The sequence below is a fragment of the Aythya marila genome, assembly GCF_965140915.1.
Source record: "Aythya marila genome assembly, chromosome: W".
In the NCBI taxonomy this organism is placed as follows: Eukaryota; Metazoa; Chordata; class Aves; order Anseriformes; family Anatidae; genus Aythya; species Aythya marila.
The window spans coordinates 9322671-9346151 of record NC_139081.1 but is presented as its reverse complement, the minus strand read 5'-3'; the positions used below and the strand labels follow the sequence as shown (position 1 = coordinate 9346151).

At 39.2% G+C, this 23481-nt stretch overlaps 1 protein-coding gene across 9 annotated transcripts; it reads right to left on the bottom strand.

Annotated features, from left to right (window-relative positions):
* Positions 1 to 18667, bottom strand: LOC309889433 (heterogeneous nuclear ribonucleoprotein K-like). 9 transcript variants are annotated; one of them, XM_082782275.1, is made up of 16 exons: positions 18564 to 18622; positions 16434 to 16512; positions 16237 to 16315; positions 15448 to 15545; positions 14080 to 14136; positions 12636 to 12679; positions 11659 to 11731; positions 10982 to 11095; positions 8510 to 8638; positions 7818 to 8125; positions 7385 to 7439; positions 4392 to 4442; positions 2665 to 2686; positions 2505 to 2587; positions 1888 to 2057; positions 1 to 1142 (listed from the first exon to the last, which is right to left on the bottom strand). In XM_082782275.1, the coding sequence occupies exons 2-16, from the start codon at positions 16440 to 16442 to the stop codon at positions 1109 to 1111; spliced, it is 1326 nt and encodes a 441-aa protein (XP_082638401.1). In that variant the 5' UTR covers positions 16443 to 16512; positions 18564 to 18622; the 3' UTR covers positions 1 to 1108. The 9 variants fall into 9 exon arrangements, with proteins under 9 accessions (XP_082638401.1, XP_082638399.1, XP_082638403.1 ...); XM_082782273.1 differs by having other exon boundaries at positions 16434 to 16620; positions 18564 to 18592; XM_082782277.1 differs by lacking the exon at positions 18564 to 18622 and adding an exon at positions 18373 to 18412.
* Between the last annotated feature and the right edge of the window lie 4814 nt (positions 18668 to 23481).

Sequence of the window (23481 nt, the reverse complement as noted above, 5' to 3'; positions counted from 1 at the left end):
AATAAAAATGTCAAGATATTACATTAAATACCCAGGTGTTTTTTTTTGTGTTTTTTTTTTTTTTTAAATTCCTCACAAGTACTTCCTATGGAATTTAACATACAACAGAGAAACCAAACAAGTTCTGTAAACAATGAAAAAGTTAGATACTGCCAATTCGTAAGAGTTTCTACACCTCACACAGATGAAAGTTCTGAAAACAACTATGATTCGTTCATTAATGGTACACCAACCACCATTTCTAACACTTATTTGCATTAAGAAAACTGTCTAGAACCAGATGTATTTAACCCACTTAACTCAGTGGCATCACAAACTTATATTGTCACCAACATATTTTAAAATATGTACTGTACACAGGGCTAAACACTCAAAAGGCAGATTTTACACAATGCCTGCAGGAATATTTTTGCACTTTTTCCCAAATAATAAAGATGAACCACTGTTTTCAGTTTCTTTAATCTGAATAAAACAAAAACATGCAACTCTATATATAAAAGAAGCAGAAGAAAAAGCTTAAGAGCAACTACTATTTACGCATTCTCTGGGGGGTGAGTGGAAGAGTACATCCATTTTAGGTGTTACATTATGTACATAAAAATGTCCACCAAGAATAGGTTCACTAAGTTTATTTAAAAAACATTTCTTACAAAAGAGCATTACATTCTGCACACTGCTCTCAAAAGGATGCCAGGGACATGTTGACTACCAGTCTTCTTCCCCCCTTCAAAAACAACCAAAACAACAAAGAAGTCTACATAAAGCAGGGCATTCACAACAGTTCTTTTCTGTAACATTACATTTTACCACCAGCAATGAACAAAAAAATCCAGTCTGCTGCTGTTTCAAAATTTCAAAGTTAATCTCATGTGCCCTTTCCCTCCCCCCAAATATTTGCAAGGAACTAAAACATGTTTGGTGAACAGCAGATTTCATTACACCTCAAATGCAGAACACCTATGAAGCAGAGGAATGTTGGCTTTTTAAACAGAAGCAGGTATTAAAAAAAAATTAAAAAAGGTGCAGGACTCCTTCAGTTCTTCAATAGTCTTAGAAAAACTTTCCAGAATACTGCTTCACACTATAAAAAAGAAAAAATAATCTTGCATTAGAATCCTTCAACATCTGCATACTGCTTCACACTATAAAAGAAAAAGAAAAAAGCACGAATTAGAATGATGGACCATACATCTTGCATTGATATTCACAATGATATTCTTAAAGATTAAACTACAAACTTGTAATGCATTTTGAAGTAAACAATTTAATAAGATTAATGACTGATAATTATAGGTCTATGATTAAACATTTAAATACTAATAATCTAAAGCCAAACATTCAAGTTGAACATTAACAAATGCTATGATAACCAATATGTTAATAAAGCAAAATTAAGCAAATTAAACCTGAAGCTGTTAATATTTATCAGAGAAGACAAAATAATGCTAGTAAGGTGTGAAACGCTGCATAACAGCACCAATTAATTTTAACTTGTCCTGTAGAGGTATAGTCTGTGCCATATGGCAGACTGTGATTTGTTGTCAATTTAGTTATCTAAAAACAACAAAATCACTAGTCTTCCACACAGAACTAGACCAATGTCCACTGAAGCCTTCTGTGTTTTCTACAGGTTGTATACAATTTATTACAAGTAGGCTTTTTTTTTTTTTGCAGCAATTTCCACCAGAGAAATTAATGGAGTGCTTGGTTAAGGAATTTTTAATCATTTTAGTTAGAAGAACAGAAAAGAAAGGCAGAACTACCACTAGAAAAATCCGATAGTTATTTAAATCCTGCCCTTCCAAAAACTATAGCACAGAAGAGCTTTAGAGTAGTAGGAAGTTGTCATGAAATTGACAATAAGGACAGCATTAAGCTTCAACTTGCCTGTTTTGCAACAAATACTGTGCATTTTGTATCTGGTCCTGTGTTCCTGTAATAGTTATTATTCGATCTTCTGAGCCTTCTAGTGGTTCATCAATTTTGATTGAAGCTCCTGACTCATGACGTATTTGTTTGATTCTCTGGCCTCCCTTTCCAATAATAGATCCTGCCAACTAGGAGACAAAAAGCATTCATTTATTGGTCTAAATTTCTCTGCAAAAACACAGTACTATTATTTGAAAAGCTTCCATCAATTTAGTTTTAAGAGTTGCAATGGAAGCTTACTTTTTTTTTTTTTTAAACAGCCTGAGAACATCCTCTGCAAGATTTATTATATAAACACAGGTGAGAAAATTGGAAGAACCAGATACCTGTTTGCAAAAACAAGTTATGTAGACTCTCTATTACTGGCTATCCAGAAGACAAAATAGTTCAGTGCATCTCTGAAGTGAAGATAAAATAAAACATCCTTAAGAATAGACTTTTGGTGATTTAGGAAGTTACTTTATATTAAGTAGTACTCATCAAGGATCCCAAATACTTGACTGACTTACAGTCTGAGAAAAGGCTGTGACTTAAAAAAAACAGACACAAGTGGAAAGCAAGTCAACTTCACTCACATCTTTAGGAATTGTTACTTGTGTTGTGATGATGGGTCCACCAAGATCTCCATATGAACCACGGCCCCCTGCGTAAGAGTAGTCTAATTTAAACAAATGCATCAAGCCTTTTACTGACTAAATAATGAAGTGCATGTTAAAGTTCTCTATAAAAACTTACCATATCCAGAGCCACCCTCAAACTGTTAAAAAAAAAAAAAAAAGCAAACCCTTAAATAGCAAATAACCATACTTCAATAACATGCTTTCATCTCAAGTTTTATACTGTTAACTTCGAGCCTATTTTATGCAAAAATCCTAACCTACATCTTAAATCTAAATATCACTGAAGACAAACTGGGGAAGAGGGCAGACCAGTAACAAAAGGGGGGGTGTGGTGAAGAGAGAAGACTATCTCATGAGAACATCTTAAGCTTATCCTGTCAGCTAAGGATCTCAGGAGAAAGTATCCATTTGTGACAAGTTTACCTGATAACTGTCAACCCTCCTATTCCATCTACATCTTGAAGAAAAAAAACAAGTCAACTCTAAAATAGCTTTATAATTGGTCCTTCCATTAAAACTATGCTACAATCTTTTGTTTATTAGAAGGGACAGCCATGACACTAACTACTTCTGTTCTGCTAAAACTACTATATACCAAATCCAAATCATTGCAATGCAGCACTCCTGACTGCTTTTATTTTTGAGGATTTGTAGACTGGTACTTGATATCAAATGCTTATTTGACCAAATGCTTTCTAAATGCATAAACCTATTTTAATATCTTTCTGTAAAAGCAGAGTACAGATATGCATGCTTCTCTAGAATTCAACTTATATCACTGAACTACAGAAATGTAGGAAACTTGTGTGAATTATTTGTTTAGAAAGAGTTCTTGCATTACAACTTAACTTTGTTTGGGTGTTGTTGTTTTTTTTCCCTTACTTACTACCTTTTTTGGAGCTACATCAAAAGTGTAAGTATTCAGAAAAAAAACTGTTCATCTGAAGAACTGTTTCTAAGCAACTCACGTTGTCTAATCATGTTGCTTAGCAATACAAATCATAATAAAGCATAATAGAGCTTGTAGGGGAATGCAAAATAGAAAAAAATGAAGAACAGAATGAAGGACACGTTTCTGAGGCTGATCAGAACTGCATATTTCTCTCCCCACCACCCCCATTTCTGCTGATATTTTACACAGGGAACCCCTTTCTTTGGGTTAAGATGTTTTATTGAATAATCCTTTCTGCCTCTCCTTTCCTCTTCAGACTACAGAACAGAATTGCTCATCTGTCAAATTCATTTGCTATCTGCAGTGTTTATGTAAGCTAGGAACTAACGTTTAATATTTGACAGCACCATCTTCTAGACAGCATAAACACTTACTGTCCCCCTTTTTGAACTCTCCTTTCTAAAACCCCTGAGAGCAAGAAGTTGTTTGATAAACACAAATCTCTCCATACATTTTAAAATATTACATTTGATAATGCCTAATAGTTTATCCACAACTATAAACAAAGAACTATTCCTTGTTTGGAAAAAAAAAAAAAAAAAAAAGTTAACACAACACATATCCCTAAATACATGCATCTACAGGGTGTTGAAAAGCACGAGTTACAGCGAAAGCTAGAACTTAAAACACTAAAATAGGGTACAAAGCAGCAACACAATAGAAAAGTTCTTTTAGCTGTGCTGCTGCACACTTCTATCATGGAACACTGACTGTACAGAACAAATTGTTAAGAACTGCCAATAACCTGTTAGAAAGACAGCTTTAGAGATTTTCAATATGAGCAAGCTGCCACTGACTACATTCATACAAGAAACTGTAGTTATCACTTAACCACTTTAATTGGTTTTCTCAAAAAATCAACTATCAGTCAAAAGCACAAATGCACTCACCAGCTCTGGTGGCTGCATGTCCTCACAGGCATCCACATGACACTGCATCATCTTCCAGACAGAAGGAAAAGAATAAATTATTCCAAATTAAGTCCATGTCACAGAGGCTTACAAGTAACTTCACAAGCAAATACATACATACTGATAGAGAAACATTTTTATTAACCACTTTACTACAAAGATTCAAAAATACATGATACAGACCAGTTACAAGACTCACTCAGTTTTTCTTTCGCTAAAAGGGAACTGTAACTGGTCACACTTGTTTCTTCCCTGTTTTTGTGGTGTAAACAGATTTTGCTCTTACAAAAGAGCAAAGGGGAGAGTAAGACTACTTTGAACATTTTTTTGTTTGCTTTAAAAACACTTGAGTGTTATAGCTGTACTATATACTAAAAGATGTTACTCTCAAATACCAAAACCTTCTATTCATCTCATGCATTAAAAAAGCATTTAAGACTAAAACAATTAACTGTCATTGATATAACTATGCCAATAGCAGGTCAAGTAGGAAGGACATGGCTTCTAATATTTTAATTCATTTCCAGATATCTCATATAGCCACTAACTAAACTAACAATCTACTGCTACCTAACCTAAAGAAATGTAATCACCAATTAGTGATATATATAGCATTTATATGTGAGAATTCAACAAAAGCTGAAAAAATAGAAATCAGCAAAATTATGAAAGTGTATAGAATTCAGTTTAAATGAACAGCAGATTAAAATATAAACATTTGTGCAAGTATTAGGTGCAGTATGTCATACACATAACAATTACACATAACATGTGTAATTGTATATATACACAACATACATGTATATATGCACACACATGTATTGCTATGTTACACAATTTTCTTCTCTATAGACTCATTTGTGCTAGCTATTACTTTTAACCAATAGAAATGAAATAGGAACCAGATGAAACACTGGCTGGATAAGACAGAAAATAGCATTAACAAGAATTTACTTTTGCATATGTATTGTCATTTAGATGACAATTTTAATGAATGGCAAATTCTTAACTTTCTCATACTTTTAAAGAATTGGCCCAGAAAAAAAGTGAAATGCCATTAGTTTCTTCTGATATTTATATGGATAAATGAGGACTGTCAACCTCTTCACCAATTTTTCCGTATGTTCCTTAATGTCAAATCTCTTAAACATGACATACCTCCATGTTTTTTTGTAAGCATATGTACCTTTATTGAAACGCTTACACAAACATATGGATGTAATACATATCTGAAGTGTTTTGAAAAATAAAAATCAAGTAGTAATCATTTGAGTGAGCAAAACCAGATTAGATTTCTGAACATATAGATCACTTTTAAAGAAAAACATTCTGATTTACTTCTCAATTAACTCCAATTTAAAAATACTTCAGGAATTAGGAAATAATTTAGGAAAAAAAGTTAGCAAGTGACTGGGGGAGGGATTAAATGACTTTATATATGCTTACCCACCTTATTTGAGGGTGGTCAAACACTAGAAGTGGTTGATGCCCCATTCTTATCAGTGTTCAAGAAACATTTGGACAATGCATTCAATAACATGCTTTTAACTTTTCACTAGCCCTGAAGAGGTCAGTCAGTTGGACTAGATGATCTGACAGTCCCTTCCAACTGAACTATTCTAAGTGCTGAGAAATACTTTTGATAGGCTTCTGGTGCCCCAATTTTGACATTCTTGTAATACATACTTCCAGTAATACAAACTGGAAGTAACTGCCTCTTCCTCCCAGAAGGAGGCAATGCTTAAAAAGCACCTTTAGACAGGAGTGGAGAGGAGACATGAAATAGGCTCTCTTCCATTCATTTTTATTTTTTTCTTCATCTAAATAAGAAACTTATCTTAAGAAGGTGCCAAACATATCCAACTTGATTTAAAATTCAACTTAGCAGTACTCCTGGCTCCCAAGCATTTGAAATTACACTAGATTTTTTCCCCCGATATAGAAATTAGCAAGTAGACAAAATGATTTGAAAAAGCAATTATCTGCCAGACCAACTAGAACCCTTTATAAGTATTATTTATATTTCCCAACAGACATATTAAAATCTGTTAAAAAAAAAAAAAAGTCTGGTTTATACAAACATTAAGAACATTTTTCTGACATTTCCTGTTCTGAATTACAGCCTACAATTCCTATTTCTGACATCCCAATAAAAAAAATCTAAAAGGTTAGCATAATAAAACCTGCAGGGACTGTGCTCTACTGACTTCCTATACCACTGTTAACAATAGGTAGGAAAATGCACACAGCAGATCACATGAGATACCCCTTACTCCCCAAAACTTATTCTGGAGGAACCATTTGTATAAACAAAACATTTAATTAATAACAAAATTTCAGAAGTATGCATGCCCTGTAAGAATTCAAGTTGCGTTTTTTGCAGGGGAAAATTGCACTAACCTTGCATATTCAAAAGTGATTGTACAGACATAACAGTGGGGAATATGTTAAGCAGATAAGGGGACAGTAGAAGATCCCACTGTCCGTCCGTCCGTGTACCCCCCCCCCCCCCAAAAAAAAAAAAAAAAAAAAAGATAGCTAAGAAAAGTGAGACAAGCAGTTGCAGATTCAGCAGAACAAGAAGCTATGAAATCACAGGCCCCTCCAGTTCTAAATAAAACTAAAGATTGGTCAAATAGAGCTGTATATAATACAGGGCATAGTAACAAGTGTCAGGCAGGTTGCGTAACTATAGTACTCAGCCAATGAGGAAATGGGAGGAATCAAACATTGGTTAATAGGGGATATAGGGTTACAATATACTTCTGCTGCGCGCTCGTGCTTGCAGGACACCCACCATTGCAATCATGAATAAAAATATTACTTCACCGAGATCCTCACCTGAGCCTGTGTTATTGGCTACAGATTGTTTCTCACAGCTCCACACTTACATTTATGGATTCAAGAACAGTTTCTTCAGATAGCGTTAACTATTTACACTTCACAAAACAATATTAACTTTAAACTCCTACCATTCCATCATAACGGTCTCCAGGTCTACCCCTTCTGTCATAAGGCATAAGATCTCTAAAATGAGAAAAGCAGAAGCATGTAACTCATGTTAAAAACTAGTTTATATGTTTTCAAATTTTTCATTTTCATGATTTGCACACAACTCAGTTTCACTGCTTTAGCCAAGTTCCAAATGACAAACTAAAGTTATAGAAATACCAACTACAGTCCTGATAGACTGCTCTATTACAAAAATAATTCAATCCAAATACTTAATAAATTAATAAATAAAAGAAATTCTGGTGCAATATACTAAATCCTGCATAATCATTGCCAACATGGAAGTCTGAAACAATTCCTGGAAACATTAAACTCAGGTTGAGTACATTTTGCTGAATTATTTTTTTTTTTTTTTTTTTTTTTTTTTTTAAAGAATGTATTTATACAACTCACCCGCCACGAGGAGGTGGTGGAGGAGGAAGAGGAAGATTACGAGCTCTGCTGCCACCTCTGCCACCACGACCTGGTGGAGGTGGTGGAGGTCCTCTGCGAGGGCTCATATCATCATAATCTCTTCTTGATGGAGGCATAGGTCGTCCACCACGACCAGGAGGCATTCGATCAAAGCCTCCTCTTCCACGCACTGGAAAGCCTACTGGACGCCCCCTTCTATCATCAAACATCATTGTGAAGCCACCATAGTCATATGTTTCATCATAGAAATTGGGATCATAAGGCTGGGCCCGTCCTTTAATTGGAGACTAAGACAAACACACATACCAGTTAGCACTGACTGTTACATTTATATATTCTGAATGTATTGTTGATTGCACAGTGCTGAAGAGAAAGGCAGAGAAATTGCTGTTAATGATAGGTAGCACATACATTTGTTTCCCTTCCTCCCCAATTTAAAATTTCTTTTAATAATATGCAAATCATGACAAATAGTCCATTGTTATCAAAATTGCTTCTTTTTCCCATAAGATACACCCCAGTCTAAAAATCAGGAATAATTTCCAACTGTGCAAATAGTCCAACACTTTTACTAATGAAGAAAAGTTACTGAATTCAAAATTAATTCGGAAGATACAATTCTCTATCCTAACTTTCATGAATACCAGTGTAAGAATAAAAGAAGACATCACCTCAGAAATAAGATCCAAGATAATCTTGATACATTCCACAACTCTATCAGGTTTTCCACCAATAAGCACCACTCTATCAGTGGAATGAGGACAACACTCTTGGAAGAGCTTAATGGTGGTCTGAGTATTCTGTTGAAGACAAGAAAAAAAATCTTCAAATGGAAGCGCTTTGAACAATTTTATGAAAATATTGAAAAAAATGGGTAAGACACTAAAACAGTTTTAAAGAAAGACTCAAACTAGAATATTAAACTCCCAGTAATGAAGTGCATGCTTGCTTCCAAGTTCCAAGGGCTACGAAGATGGTGAAAGGCCTGGAGGGGAAGACGTACGAAGAACGGCTGAGGTCACTGGGCCTGTTCAGCCTGGAGAAGAGGAGGCTGAGGGGAGACCTCATCACAGTCTACAACTTCCTCGTAAGGGGATGTCGAGAGGCAGGAGACCTTTTCTCCATTAACACTAGTGACAGGAGCCGCGGGAACAGGGTTAAGCTGAGGCAGGGGAAATTTAGGCTTGACATCAGGAGGGGGTTCTTCACAGAGAGGGTGGTTGCACACTGGAACAGGCTCCCCAGGGAAGTGGTCACTGCACCGAGCCTGTCTGAATTTAAGAAGAGATTGGACTGTGCACTTAGTCACATGGTCTGAACTTTTGGGTAGACCTGTGCGGTGTCAAGAGTTGGACTTGATGATCCTTAAGGGTCCCTTCCAACTCAGGATATTCTATGATTCTATGATTCTTAAAACAAATGTAATCTTAGAATATTAATCTTTGGGTTGATAGCTGGAGAGGTTCAGCCTGGAAGAGGCAGCTTCAGGGAGACCTCTCATTGCAGTCTTTCAATACTTAAAGGGATCTTATAAAAAAGATGGAGGACTCTTTACTCAGGTAGATAAGAGACAGGAGGAAATTCTTCACTGTAGTGGTAGTGAGGCACTGAAACAGGTTGCCCAGAGAAGTAGTGGATGCCCCATTCCTGGAGGTGTTTAAGACTAGGCTGGATGGGGCCCTCAGCCAGCCTGATCTAGTGAGTGGCATCCCTCTCTGTGGCAGGGGGGTTGGAGTTACATAGTCTTTAAGGCCCCTTCCAACCCAAGCCCTTCTATGACTTTTTTTTTTTTTTTTTTAAGACCTACAATGACATCACTTTGTATGAAATTCTAGTGAAGAGGAAAGCAGTTTAAATCCTCCAATTATAGCTCATCCACACAGTCATTTAATTGACTATTAGCAAAAGGACTATATATCCTCCCTAAGGATAAAGCCCCTCACTACAAGAAGGACATGGAGGTGCTCAAAAGAGTCCAGAGAAGGGCGACGAAGCTGGTGAGGGGTCTGGAGAACAAGTCCTACGAGGAGCAACTGAGGGAGCTGGGCTTGTTCAGCCTGGAGAAGAGGAGGCTCAGGGGCGACCTTATTGCTCTCTATAGGTACCTTAAAGGAGGCTGTAGCAAGGTGGGGGTTGGTCTGTTCTCCCATGTGCCTGGTGACAGGACGAGGGGGAATGGGCTAAAGTTGTGCCAGGGGAGTTTTAGATTGGATGTTAGGAAGAACTTCTTTACCAAGAGGGTTGTGAGGCATTGGAACGGGCTGCCCAGGGAAGTGGTGGAGTCACCATCCCTGGAAGTCTTTAAAAGACGTTTAGATGTAGAGCTTAGGGATATGGTTTAGTGGAGGACTTGTTAGTGTTAGGTCAGAGGTTGGACTCAATCTTGAGGTCTCTTCCAACCTAGACAATTCTGTGATCTATCGTAAGCTTACAGGTTATAACCACCATCATAAAAAAAACATGCTTTGGACACCAGACAGTGTTGTTGCCAGGATTATGCCTAGTTATCTTGCTGTCCTTCAATCCACACAAACAGATAGCAGCTTACTCTTGAACTGACCTGGAATTGCCTTTGACACAATGCCAGGAAAGGACAAAAGGCAATTCTCTAGGTTCATAGGGACCACTAGCTTTTTAGAACAAAATCCCATTCCTTCACAAGGTATGGTCCTTCACAAAGGAAACAGTAGTCTTCAAGGAAGTAGAACTTAAAATAAACCACACCTCATACTGTCCTTTTATAATAGTACTCAAACATTTTTTTTTTTTGTGGAGATGCATCTACAATAAGCCATTTTGCATGTCTAACACCACCAATAAATATAATCTATCCAACAGTTCATTACAGAAAGGAGTGATGAATGCTATTTTTATTTTAAAATATTCTTTATAAATAAAGGTTACTCTTCTGCTAACATGCCTAAAAGCTTGATAAGAAGTCCTATGCTCTATCACCAACAGCTACTTCATTTCTGATGATTTGCAAGAAATTTCCAGAAGTTACCCAGATTGATCTTGGATTACAGAGATCACATATTGAATATGTTTGAATTAATTACTGCACAAAAGACACTTTCTGTTTATGAGCATAAAACACTACATTGTTTTTAGAATAAAAACAGAATCTGAATAGATAACAGTACCTCTCTGAGTTCTTTGATTTTAGCACCCTTGACACCAATGATTCCTCCTGCCAGACTTTGGTGAATTAGAAGTCTTAATTCACAGTCAAAGTCGCTACCTTTGTAGTGTTGATACTGTAACAAAGACACATACAAGGAAAGAATAAAATATTAGTCATAGGGGAAAATATTTTTTTTCCCCCCTACAAATACCATGACAGATACATGAGGATGTATTTGCCATGATAGAATCACACCTATGTTGAGGCAAAGCGGAATGAGAGAAGTGGATGAGGAAAACTTATTTGACATCATTTTGTTTATTACACTTCTATAAAAATTTTAAGATATCAAACAGCACAACACACTTACAAAGCCAAGGCAGGATGGAAATTACAATACAACTACTTGAAACTAGGGGCTAAACAAATCAGGAGACGGAAATCAGGAGACGGAAATCAGGAGACGGGTGTTTTGAAGGGGAGGAGGCTGTTCTAAATATCAATTTATTTTTTTATTTTTTTTATTTTTAAGAGGACAGTCTCTTACAAAAGTCAACATAGCTTGAGAGCTACAGGTCTCCTCTCAAGGCTTTTTAAAATTTAGTTTCATAAAAAACTAGCACAATTATCTAGAATCATATTGTTTTAAAATCTAAACTTATACATATGAAGAAGAAACAAATCTAAGAGACATACCTCTTCTAAAGTAGGGATAATCTTCTTCAAGATTTCTCCAATTGTTTCTGTATCTGCACTTATACTCAAGATGCTGTCAGAAGCCAGTGTTAGAAAATACAGAGAGGGTGTAAAAACAAGTAGTAGATATAAGTTTCATATTCATAATTACAAAAAACTCTAATAAGACTGACTACACAGAAGAACATACAATTATATTTCCCATTTAAAGTAAACCTGTTCACTAAATTTACAACACAAGCATCTTGGTTTATGCCCAATATATATGCATAATAAATTTAAGAGTAGGTAGGTCTCAGAGTAAGTGAGAATGAGCAAGTGAAAACTTTTGGCAGGGCTCAGATTAAGCAGGCAAGAAATCCCCACAGAACATAAAAGTAGAAGTGAATGCTCACGTTCCCCACCACCACTAATTTAGGTTACCCTCACTATTACATTGTTAAAATTGGCACACCTTCTTGTAGAAAAAGGTGTGGATGTGCAAGTGGTCAATGTTATATCTGGAGTGAGGTTGAGAGACCAGTTAGAAGTTAGTTTACTAAGGGGCTCTGCAAGAAAAGAAATACAAATAAAAGACAAAACCAAAACAAACAAAAATGTAACAAACAAGAATTGAAGAAAAGTGAACCGGAGTTAGCATTTCATCGTAAGTAATTATAAACAGACAACATTGGGGGGAGCAAGGTGGGCCACAAAGACAGAGCAAGAGACTCTTGAAGCATTTTGATTTATAATGCAGTGATTATGCAACACCTGAAACTATGCTCCTTCCATCAAAATAAAATTAGCATATTGCTTGGGTGGGCAACTCATGTAAAAGTTCAGTGACAAAAAGACTTGATGGGGAAAATAAGACAAAACTTAAAAACAATACACCATCTCTAAGGGGATACTATTTAATTATATAAAAGGCAAGTAAAAAAAATACATTTCTCTCTTTCTAATCAGGCAGTGAGGCATAAACTGTTGGGACATACCGCTCGGGGCCACTGCTGTCTGGGACTGAAACACTTGCATTGTACTGCATTGGTCATTGGCGTTCGTGGACGTTGGCATTGGGCACGGGTATTCAATCAGAAGTTGTCAAGTATAGTACCCGTTTGGCAACGAGCACATTTTTGGGCATAGCCAACCAGGGTTTTCACATGGGCGTTCAGGGGCGGATGGGCCAATGTCATGGTGGGCAACGCAGGGGCAAGACGATCCAGTACATGGGCAACGGAGATATATGGCCAAAAAAACAAGGAGAGGGAAAAGGGGGAAAAGCAATACATTTTAATTTAATACAAACTATACTTATTCTCAATTAATGAAACAAATTTAAGTTGTTCTGAAGACTAACACAATAACGGATTGCTACACTGACTGCAGCTTAACAGCATGGATCTTAATGAGCTATCTTACCTGACTACTTTTTACATATAAGGTTTCAGTAGCAGGCTGGCTCATGAGGGTAGACAAAACTTGAGCTCTGTATTACTAAAACCATGGGCAAATGGGGAAAGTTAACTTAGATTGGTCTGAAATGCTATCTTGACTTATTTGATGTAATTATTTAAAGCAAAGAAATAAGAACACCAGCTGCTAAAGTTAGTGAGTGTGTGTATAATGCCTGACCACTTCAATTTAATCCTCAATTCTCATTGCTATAAGTCATGAACTTAGTTGAAACTGATTCTGCAATGATATATTACCAAATATTGTGTTGAACAGTCTTGCTTGAAAAAAAAATTGTTGGAATTGTAGCTTATGCTAAGTACACAGGAGCATAAACAGAATTCAAGAAACATTGTCAAGTCTTATAAATACACTAACACTAAACATATTTAATCACAAATCACCCCTCTATAAAATGTGAATAGGTAAATAAGTCATGACCATTTAAAAATGCTTCAAACAGCATGAAGTGTTTCTTTATTATCTTATTCCCATATTTAAATCATGCAAGTTTAACATTCATGTTTTTGTGCTTCACATCCAAGCTGTTAAAATAAGAACAGATGGACCATTAGTTTTCCCACTCCCCAAGGAAGTTAAAGCATTCCTCTATCATTGGGTTAAGCCAGACACCTGCAATGGTTCTCCATAGTTTTACAATTTACTCACACATATGGAAAAGGTAAAGTTAAGGGTTTTAACATCTTTAACTGGAAATTAAGATTAATTCACTTGAAATGCATAACTTAGAGGAAACCTGACTGAAAGCAAAGTTTAATGTAAACCTCTCTTCCCACATGACTCAAGCTGGGTTTTAATGACAATACAAACCAAAAAGCTTGTTATTTCCTCTAACACTCAAACAGTTTATAATTAACCTATCGATGACTAGAGCTCAATTTCTAAAAATGCAAATAATCAAGTTTTCAGTGTAGTGCTCTGAAAGAATTGGTGCTAAATTAATTCAAACTCATACATACTCACGTCTGTACGAAGTGCCTTAATATTTTTGCCACCTTTTCCAATCACTGCTCCAGCATTCTGAAAAGTAGTTTTCAGAAATTATGTTATGCCAGCACTGCATAGAGTATGTTTTTGAACCAAAGACTAACAACAATGCATCTATTTCTGCATTATCCCATGGGATAGGGCTTGCTTTGCTTTTGATAAATTCAAATTAAATTGAAACATACTGACAGTTTGTGTACATGCACGAGAACAGCTCTGATGACTGAACTTCAGAAAGAAAAATATTCAAATTTTGCAAGTAATATTGTTTTAACACAAGCAGAATTGCTTAAATCCTTAAGCTTGTAATTGAAATAATCTCATAGTTAAAGAGTACGACTGAAAAAGATACCTTATGGTGTTTTATGCATCTTATGCAAGTTAGTGGTTTTCCTATTTTATTCAAAGTTTTTTTTTTTTTTTTAAATAAAAAATAAGAAGTGTTTACAAATTTCACTTTCACACTCCAAATGCATAGTTATTTACGTAACTCGGACAGCTCACACAAGTATGGTGTGAAGAACATAAAACCAATAGAAACAATTGTTAACCTCCAGTTGCTAGAAATCAACATCAACAGGAATAAACTGGCATATATTCAAGGGTAGTTGCAAAACCTGTCTTTTTTTATTAAAAAAACAGTTCATACACAATGCTAACAGCACAGAAATATTTTGCAAGTTGCATGGAACACTATCATAAATGCCATGCAGAGTTAAGGTGACATTCCCCCACACCAACACAAGACACTGAGTTACTTCAGACCACGCAAACATCTGTGATGACTGGAAACACTAGAGAAGATTCATAAATAACTTCAGTGTCACAATTTACACTAGCCAATGAAGCAACTGCAATCCCTGAAGCATTACTCCCATCTTTTTTCCTATTGATATATACAGATTTACTAAGTCTGTTTGAGTGAATTACTAAAATCCTGATAAAGTCCTCACCTTGCCTCATTTGGTTGATTTACAATCATTAGCTGAACATTCTCTAAACTACTTGCTTTCTGAAGTCTAATGAACAGTCATTCCCCTCAAAACAATGGTATTCCCTTTAGCATAAGAAAAAATGGCTTATAATTTCTATTGCTCTTTTGAATAAAAAAAAGTATTGAAAAATAGAAGTCCCATAGATTAAAAAAGACTTATCCTTGAAAAAAATGTATTGAAGATAATTCCATTGCAATAACCTTCTGCTATCATTTGTGCACACTTACAAATATTCCTAATAAGTTACATTAAATGAATCACACATTCTTACTAAACATACACCACAAATGCACTGTGACACCACTGTCTTAAGCAATGCTATAATATATAGCAATACTGAAAAACATACTTTGCTTTGAAGCAGGATGCGTAATTCAACCATCTCATCTGTATTCCGAGATCTTTTGAAGGCCTGTTCTTCTTCCATATCTTCTGCAGGACGTTTTCCTATAGACAGGTCCGGAAACACCACAAATATATATTTAACTTTCTAACTCACAATACCATGGTACGTACATCAAGCTTATATACTATATTCTTAATGAAGCATTCTTTTCCTATTAGCCCAACTCTAACTTCAAACATCTACACACTCAAAGAAACAGGTTTTTACTTCATCAGCCTACATATGATTACTGAAGACCCATTCTGGATCTATGAACTACAGTTGAAATGAGAATTTCAGTCTTATTGACAAATTTACAGCACTTTGTTTAAAGCAGTACTGCATCAACTACCAAGTATTTATTTTAAAATTGTCAAGTGTGAAAATTTTAACAGAAGAAAGTTAGAAACAGTTTGCCCAATACTGAAATATTGATATAACAATAGAAAAGCAGTATTTTAAATATTTTAGCTAAATATTCAGTAATCACGCCAACTCTAAGTGTTTTCAACTCTTTAGCTATAACTTTTAGTTACTTATACCATGCCTAAAGAAACCCCAAAGAAAAATTATACTTTCATAATACAAAAACTATGTATAGCTATATTGAATACTTAAAAGATTAAATGCAAAAATACTACTGATACAAACACATTTGATACAGTTAAAACATTCCAAAGTAAGTGGAAACACAGATTTAAAAAGTTTTTCTTTCTCCAAAATAAATAAGTGAACAGACCATTAAAAAATTACCATTTGTCTCTGTGTTGGTAAAGGTCTCTTCCTGCTGTTCAGTCTCCATTACTTTTACTCTTAGATGATCAAATAAAACCTGTTGTAGAATTAAAAAAAAAAATAGTGCATCTATTCTGTAAAAAAAAAAATCAAACCATATATTGTATTAAAAGGAAAAACAAAACAAAAAAAAGATATCCGCTTTTAGAACTTACTGGTTTCATATATGTTCGTAGAGCAAAATGCAAGCGTTCTGGACAGGATCAAAACCCAACAACCTACTGCTTCAAAAGCCTATGAAAACAGCATAGGCCAACCATAGCTCAGTTCACTTACAGCTCTGATTCCCACTACAGCCAAAAGCAGGGGTTTGGCCTGAATTTTTTGCTGCAAAGCTTTTCTCTATGAGCGAGGAAAACATAACAAGGTCAAACACATCACTAAGAGAAGAAACAATACTGAAGTCTGTAAACTCAGACTGAACAATTCTGAACTCGCTCAGTTTCCAGGCATTTGCTAGTTTTAAGAAATAACATTTACTGATAATGATTTTCAGATCATTAAGTATTCAGTATCAATAAGTATTCAATCATCAATAAGTATTCAGTTGCTATTGCCAGTATTACTTTTTTTTTTTTTTTTTTTTTTTAAATACTGCAGTTACGCACAAGACCCTGCAAGCATGCACCAAGAATCTCAAAGTAGCTAAACTCTTGATTTTGTGAAACAGGTACTTCATTTGTGATTTATTTTTGTTAAGTCCACGTGAGAATACTCGTGAGACACATCAGAAGCCCACACAGAACAATTTGACAACATATTCTCTTTAAAAAGGCATTCATGCAGCCAAACAAAAAATGCTATTTTTTCCCCCCTTCTGGACTTTAGCTAGAAATTTCCATGGCCTGAACAAATAGTTGACACTCAACTCCCACATCCACAAAGAAGAACTAATACATTTCACTTAAGAACATCCTTGTAACAGTTATCCTGTTTGTGCAGTTTAACAGCAGACATGCGCTCTTCTACAACCAACCAGGGCTAAGACCACCTTCCCAGCACATGCTAGTATTTCCAGACACTTAATGTTAACTATCTGGAGAAATTGACTAATGTAAATTTATTTTTATTTTATTTTGTAAGATATCGAGAGGATAAAATGGTTACTAAAGGAGAAAGGCGTCACCATCGCCCACAGACACGAGAAAAGAGCTGGAAGATGCCAGTGCGTCTCTATCCCACCCCCTCCGGGAGGGACGACCTTGCCAGACCCTCCCCCCTCCCTTCTGTAGTCCGGGAGGGAACCGCGCTCTACAGACTGCTCTACAGTCTGCTCGGGCCAGTGGTCGCCTTCACACAGCCCGCCCGCCAAGGAGCACTCACGAACCCAGCTTGCTCCCAGGCGGGGGGAAGAGGCAGCGTCACATAACCCCCGCAACCCGAACCCCACCTCCCCAGTGGCGGGGATAAGCAGAAATGGCGGCCGCTGTAATGGCGCCTACCCAGTATTAGGCGGAGCCAGAACCCGATAAACCCTCACCACGTGGTCACAAGACTTCTACCACTCTACCCAGGGAGATACACAAAGGAGGCACCCAGAGGCTCGAACCCAAGCGGGGCCGACAGAGCGTAGCAGTTCGGCCACGAGAGAAGCTCCACCACTGCCGTGATCACACCCGAAAGAAGCCGTCCCCGCTGCAGAGCGCCCCCCAACCGATCTTGCAGTCACTTCCGTACAGGCCGCAGCCGAGAACGCCCTCCCCCCCTTCCCATCTGTCCACCATAATCCCCAACAATTTGCCCCAGGCAGAGCTACCTAAGGTAGACGTAGGAAGACCAAAGCCGCTCCGCTAGCCTTAGCGCGCACCCGCTAGTGCTGCCGGCCTCCACCGTACAGGCGCTCCGGGAGCCGCACCTGCTAGGCCGCTGTGCTAACGCCAAGGCCACTGAAGCGCGGCGGCTGCCTGCAGCGAGAGATCACCCTTCTCGCCCTTCCCTCAGGATAGGTGGATCCCTGTGGGTTCACAGGTAGTCCAAGCCACTCCTTGTTTCCTAAAGAACCATTACTCCCGACTCCTTCCTTCACGCTGCAGTCCCCAGGCCTACCCAAATCCACTGCCCTGCCAAACAACACTGTCTTGTCGCTCTCCTTACAGGAACGGACAAAAATTCCGAGGCCCGGCGGCGACTCAGGCCTCCCACATCGTTGCGTCACATAGCAACGTTGAGGTGAGCGATCAGAGCCCCACTCCGTTCAGCCGCCCCTCCCCCTAGCGCGCGAACACCCCCTCCCCACCTTCATCAGCTACATACACGAGTCACGCATATCTGTGCCCACCACGTACTTGAAAGGTGAGCAGCCTTCACCACTAACATACACACATCCAAAAGCACTGCGCAGACAACTAACCCAGTCGCCTTTCTCCCCCTCCGCCCCCATCGATGAGGACTCTCCGCGGCCCCATTAGGTAAGACAACTGTCCGTCATGGTGGAGGGTGGCCTCCACTTGGCCCCACCCTCCGTGTGGACCACAGTGACACAGACCTGGGTATCACGAGGAGATGGGCGCACTTCACCCCGTACCGCTGCGGCATGCCTAGGTTATTATTACCTGCCTGACAGGAACCACAATAAACGCAGCAACAATGGCGGAGATCAACAGAAAGCGCTAAAGAAGAGTGAGACCGATCTCAGTTGTGGGGGGAAAAATGGCGTCTGTGAAAACTCCACCTTGTGGTCGTCCCCTAGCGCTAGGAGGGTGGGGCTGGCTTCTTGCGACTATTTAAAGGCGCGCGTGGCTCCACGCCTCCTATTGGCTGTCGAGGCGCGCGGGCTTTTTGGGGTTGTGCACAAAGGGCAGCTATATTCTCTTCTATCCTCTTTCGCCCACCTGTAACTTGAGAGGTGGGGTTGCCTTGCTAGTACTGCCTGCTCGTTAGCCTCTACCCCTGCCCTGGATAATTCAATTGAGTGGCTCGGTTGAGGATAGGGTGAAGGGGGATGGGCTTAGCCTCTCTCGGGATCAGGGAGTTATCCTTCTTGTCTGTTGCGGTTTAACGTGGCAAACAGCTAAGTATCACACAGTTGTTCATTCACCCCGCCCCTTCACGGTGGGATGGGGAAGAGAATCGGAGGAAAAAAGTAGAACTCGTGGGTTGAAATAAAGATAGTTTAATAGGACAGAAAAGGAAGGTAAAATAATAATAACTATATATACATACAAAGCAAGTGATGCACAATGCAATTGCTCACCACCGGCTGACAGATGCCTATCCCAGTCCCAAGCAGCGGACGCTTCCCCGGTCAGCCCTCCCAGCTTTTATTGTTCCGTGTGATGTCATTATGTTGTGGACTATCCCTTTGGCCAGTTCGGGTCAGCTGTCCTGGGTCTGTCCCCTCCCAACTTCTTGTGCACCCCCAGCCTCCTCGCTAGCAGGACAGTATGAGAAGCTAAAAAGTCCTTGGCTTAGTGCAAGTACTGCTCTGCAACAACTAAAACATCAGCGTGCTATCAGCCTTATTTTTCTCCTAAATCCAAAACATGGCACATACCAGCCCCTATGAAGAAAAGTAATTCTGTCCCAGACAAAACCAGGACACTGTCCCTGATGTATTGAAGATGGGAAAGATGAAGATAGTACGCTTAATTTTCACAGTGTGAGAAAAATCTCAATAATTTTCTTCAGACAGGATCTTCTCTGAAGCTGTTTTATTTGCGATTGCAATGGCAGGCATCCTGCCAATTAGGAGCTCGTTATAGTAAACATATCACAACCTTTTATTCACTATTACCCGACACCTGATCACCTCCCCTGTTTCCTCATTGGCTGAGTACTACAGGTTCACAAGCTACTCGATGCTCCTCAATACCATATATGTACTTTTTTTTGGATCAACCTTTTAATTTCACCTTTTTCCTTTTTTTTTCTTCTTTCGTATGTTTAGAGAACTTGTGATCTTTGTTTTTTTTTTACTGTTCTCACACTTCTCATCCTGTTTTTCTCAGTCTTCCACCTTTTTGGAACAGTGAGGCCTTCTACTGTCCACTTATCTACTTAGCATTTCTCTTTGTTATGACTACACAACTGCCTTTGAATACAGAAGGCTAGTTTTCTACTGCAAAAACACACTCTACTTCGAAAACATGTTCGACTGCAAAAACACAACTTTGTCACAATTTCCCCTTCTTCTTTTCTTATTTCTATTGTTGCTTTTGCACCTCTTCACATACCACGCTCGAGTTTTTCCAACATTAAGGTACAATATTCTTCTTCGGATGTCACGGGGAATGACAGATATACAATGCCATTATTATGATATCAACAAATAGTTGTTTGAGTCAATTCTATTCAGGTAACCACGAAGTTAGTCTCTCCCAAATGTTTCTAAATCCTCAGGAAGTGTCATCTTGAGCAACTCTATGTAGGGCCATGTTGTTTTTTTCTTAAATATTTTTGAGATCACTCAAATTCGTCCCATTTGATCTACATATATACAGCAACTAGCATTAATTACAGTGCACGCTCCTCCTTGTGAGGTTATTAATAAATATAATACCATTCTGTGATATATGGAGTGGTAATTCGTGTCAAGAAGATGGTTGATATTAATAAAGAAGGGGGAGATGTGGGAGTGTGGCCATGGGGGTCGACAAGCCCCATGGTTGGTGATAACATCAGACTCTTAACGACGAGGCCATCAAGAATGTTTGATGGAGCTTTGAGGGAACAAAGAAGGGCGACTCAGGAGACACCATACCATCTCAGGTTGCTTATTCTCCAGCCCTTAAGGCATGGAAGTTGCTGGGTGTTTGCTGTTGCCGGGCAAAGTTGTTTGACCAATGAAAACTTGTTTTTGAAAAGGACTGCTGTGGGGCAAGGGTATAAGAGGGGAGCCTGTCCTCAACATGGAAATGCAACATGAGATAATGAAGTTATGTCATCAATAAAGAAGTGGGAAAAAGGAATGAATAGGGACAGGCTAGCAGAATGGAGACCAGGACACGTACAGGGACACTAATCGCCTCATGAAGATAGGTTCAGCCAAACTCAGCAAAACGCTCAAAGAAGCTCGTATAGAAAGTCGCTGCAAATAGGCGCACCGGAGCTGGTAGGAAGCTCAAGCTGAGAGAAGCAGACCCGCGCACACAACTGAGTCACGCCACCACTGAGTGCTGCAGTGCCAGTCATGCTAGAACTCCAGTACGAACTGGAATCAAAGGCAGCCAAGTGATACACCACAATTGATATCGCTAATGCATTTTTCTCCATCCCTCTAGCAGCAGAGTGCAGGCCACAGTTTGCTTTCACTTGGAGGGGAGTTCAATACACCTGGAATCGGCTGCCCCAGGGGGTGGAAACACAGCCCTACCATTTGCCATGGGCTGATCCAGTCTGCGCTAGAGCAGGGGGAAGCTCCTGAACACCTGCAGTACATCGATGACATCATTGTGTGGGGTGACACAGCAGAGGAAGTTTTGAGAAAGGGAAGAAAATAGACCAAATCCTTCTGAAGACCGGTTTTGCCATAAAACAAAATAAAGTCAAAGGACCTGCACGAGAGATCCAGTTTTTAGGAATAAAATGACAAGATGGACGTCCTCAAATCCCAATGGATGTGATCAACAAAATAACAGCTATGTCTCCACCAACTAGCAAAAAAGAAACAAACTTTCCTAGGTGTTGTGGGGTTTTGGAGAATGCACATTCCAAATTACAGTCTGATTGTAAACCCGCTCTACCAAGTAACCCGTAAGAAGAATGAGTTTGAATGGGGCCCTGAGAAACAACAAGCCTTTGAACAAATCAAGCAGGAAATAGTTCATGCAGTAGCCCTTGAGCCAGTTCGAACAGGACCAGATGTAAAGAATGTGCTCTACACCGCAGCCGGGGAGAACGGCCCCACCTGGAGCCTCTGGCAGAAAGAACCTGGGGAAACTCGAAGTCGACCCCTGGGGTTTTGGAGTTGGGGATACAGAGGATCTGAGGACAGCTACACTCCACCTGAAAAGGAGATATTGGCAGCATATGAAGGAGTTCGATCTGCTTTGAAAGTGGTCAGTACTGAAGCGCAGCTCCTCCTAGCACCCCGACTGCCAGTACTAGGCTGGATGTTCAAAGGAAGGGTCCCCTCTACACATCATGCAACTGATGGTACATGGAGCAAGTGGGTTGCACTGATTACTCAGCGGGCTCGAATAGGAAACCCCAGTCGCCCAGGAATCTTGGAAGTGATTATGGACTGGCCAGAAGGCAAATACTTTGGGATATCATCAGAGGAGGAGGTGGGTCGTGCTGAAGAAGCCCCACCGTACAACAAGCTACCAGAGAATGAGAAGAAATATGCCCTATTCACTGGTGGGTCCTGTTGTATTGTGGAAAAGCATCAGAGATGGAAGGCTGCTGTATGGAGTCCTACACGATGAGTTGCAGAAGCTGCTGAGGGAGAAGGTGAATCGAGTCAGTTTGCAGAAGTGAATGCCATTCAGCTGGCTTTAGACATTGCTGAACGAGAAAAATGGCCAGTTCTCTGTCTCTACACTGATTCATGGATGGTAGCAAATGCCCTGTGGGGATGGTTACAGCAATGGAAGCAAAACAACTGGCAGCGCAGAGGCAAACCCATCTGGGCTGCTGCATTGTGGCAAGGAAATTGATGCCCGGGTGGAGAAGCTGGTTGTAAAGGTACGCCACGTAGATGCTCATGTGCCCAAGAATCAGGCTACTAAAGAACATCAAAACAACCAGCAGGTGGATCAGGCTGCTAAGATTGAAGTGGCTCAGGTGGACCTGGACTGGCAACATAAAGGTTAATTATTTATAGCCCGATGGGCCCATGACACCTCAGGCCATCAAGGCAGAGATGCAACATACAGATGGGCTCGTGATCGAGGGGTGGACTTGACCATGGACGCTATAGCACAGGTTATTCATGACTGTGAAACATGTGCTGCAATCAAGCAAGCCAAACGGTCAAAGCCTCTTTGGTATGGAGGACGATGGCTGAAATATAAATATGGAGAGGCCTGGCAGATTGATTACATCACACTCCCTCAAACTCGCAATGGCAAGCGCCACGTACTTACAATGGTGGAAGTAACCACCGGATAGCTGGAAACATATTCTGTGCCCCATGCCACTGCCCGGAACACTATCCTGGGCCTTGAAAAGCAAGTCCTATGGCGACATGGCACCCCAGAAAGAATAGAGTCAGACAATGGGACTCACTTCCAAAACAACCTTATAGACACTTGGGCCAAAGAG

What these genes read in the sequence shown, in the direction of transcription:
- LOC309889433 (XM_082782271.1), bottom strand. Translation starts at nt 18,658, where the DNA reads ATGGGGGCGGAGGGGGAGAAAGGCGACTGG. An exon ending in TTAAGGCACTTCGTACAGAC is followed by an intron (nt 12,680 to 14,079) that starts GTGAGTATGTAT and finishes TGACCAATGCAG; the next exon opens with TACAATGCAAGTGTTTCAGT. An exon ending in AAATCAAAGAACTCAGAGAG is followed by an intron (nt 8,639 to 10,981) that starts GTACTGTTATCT and finishes TGTCTTCAACAG; the next exon opens with AATACTCAGACCACCATTAA.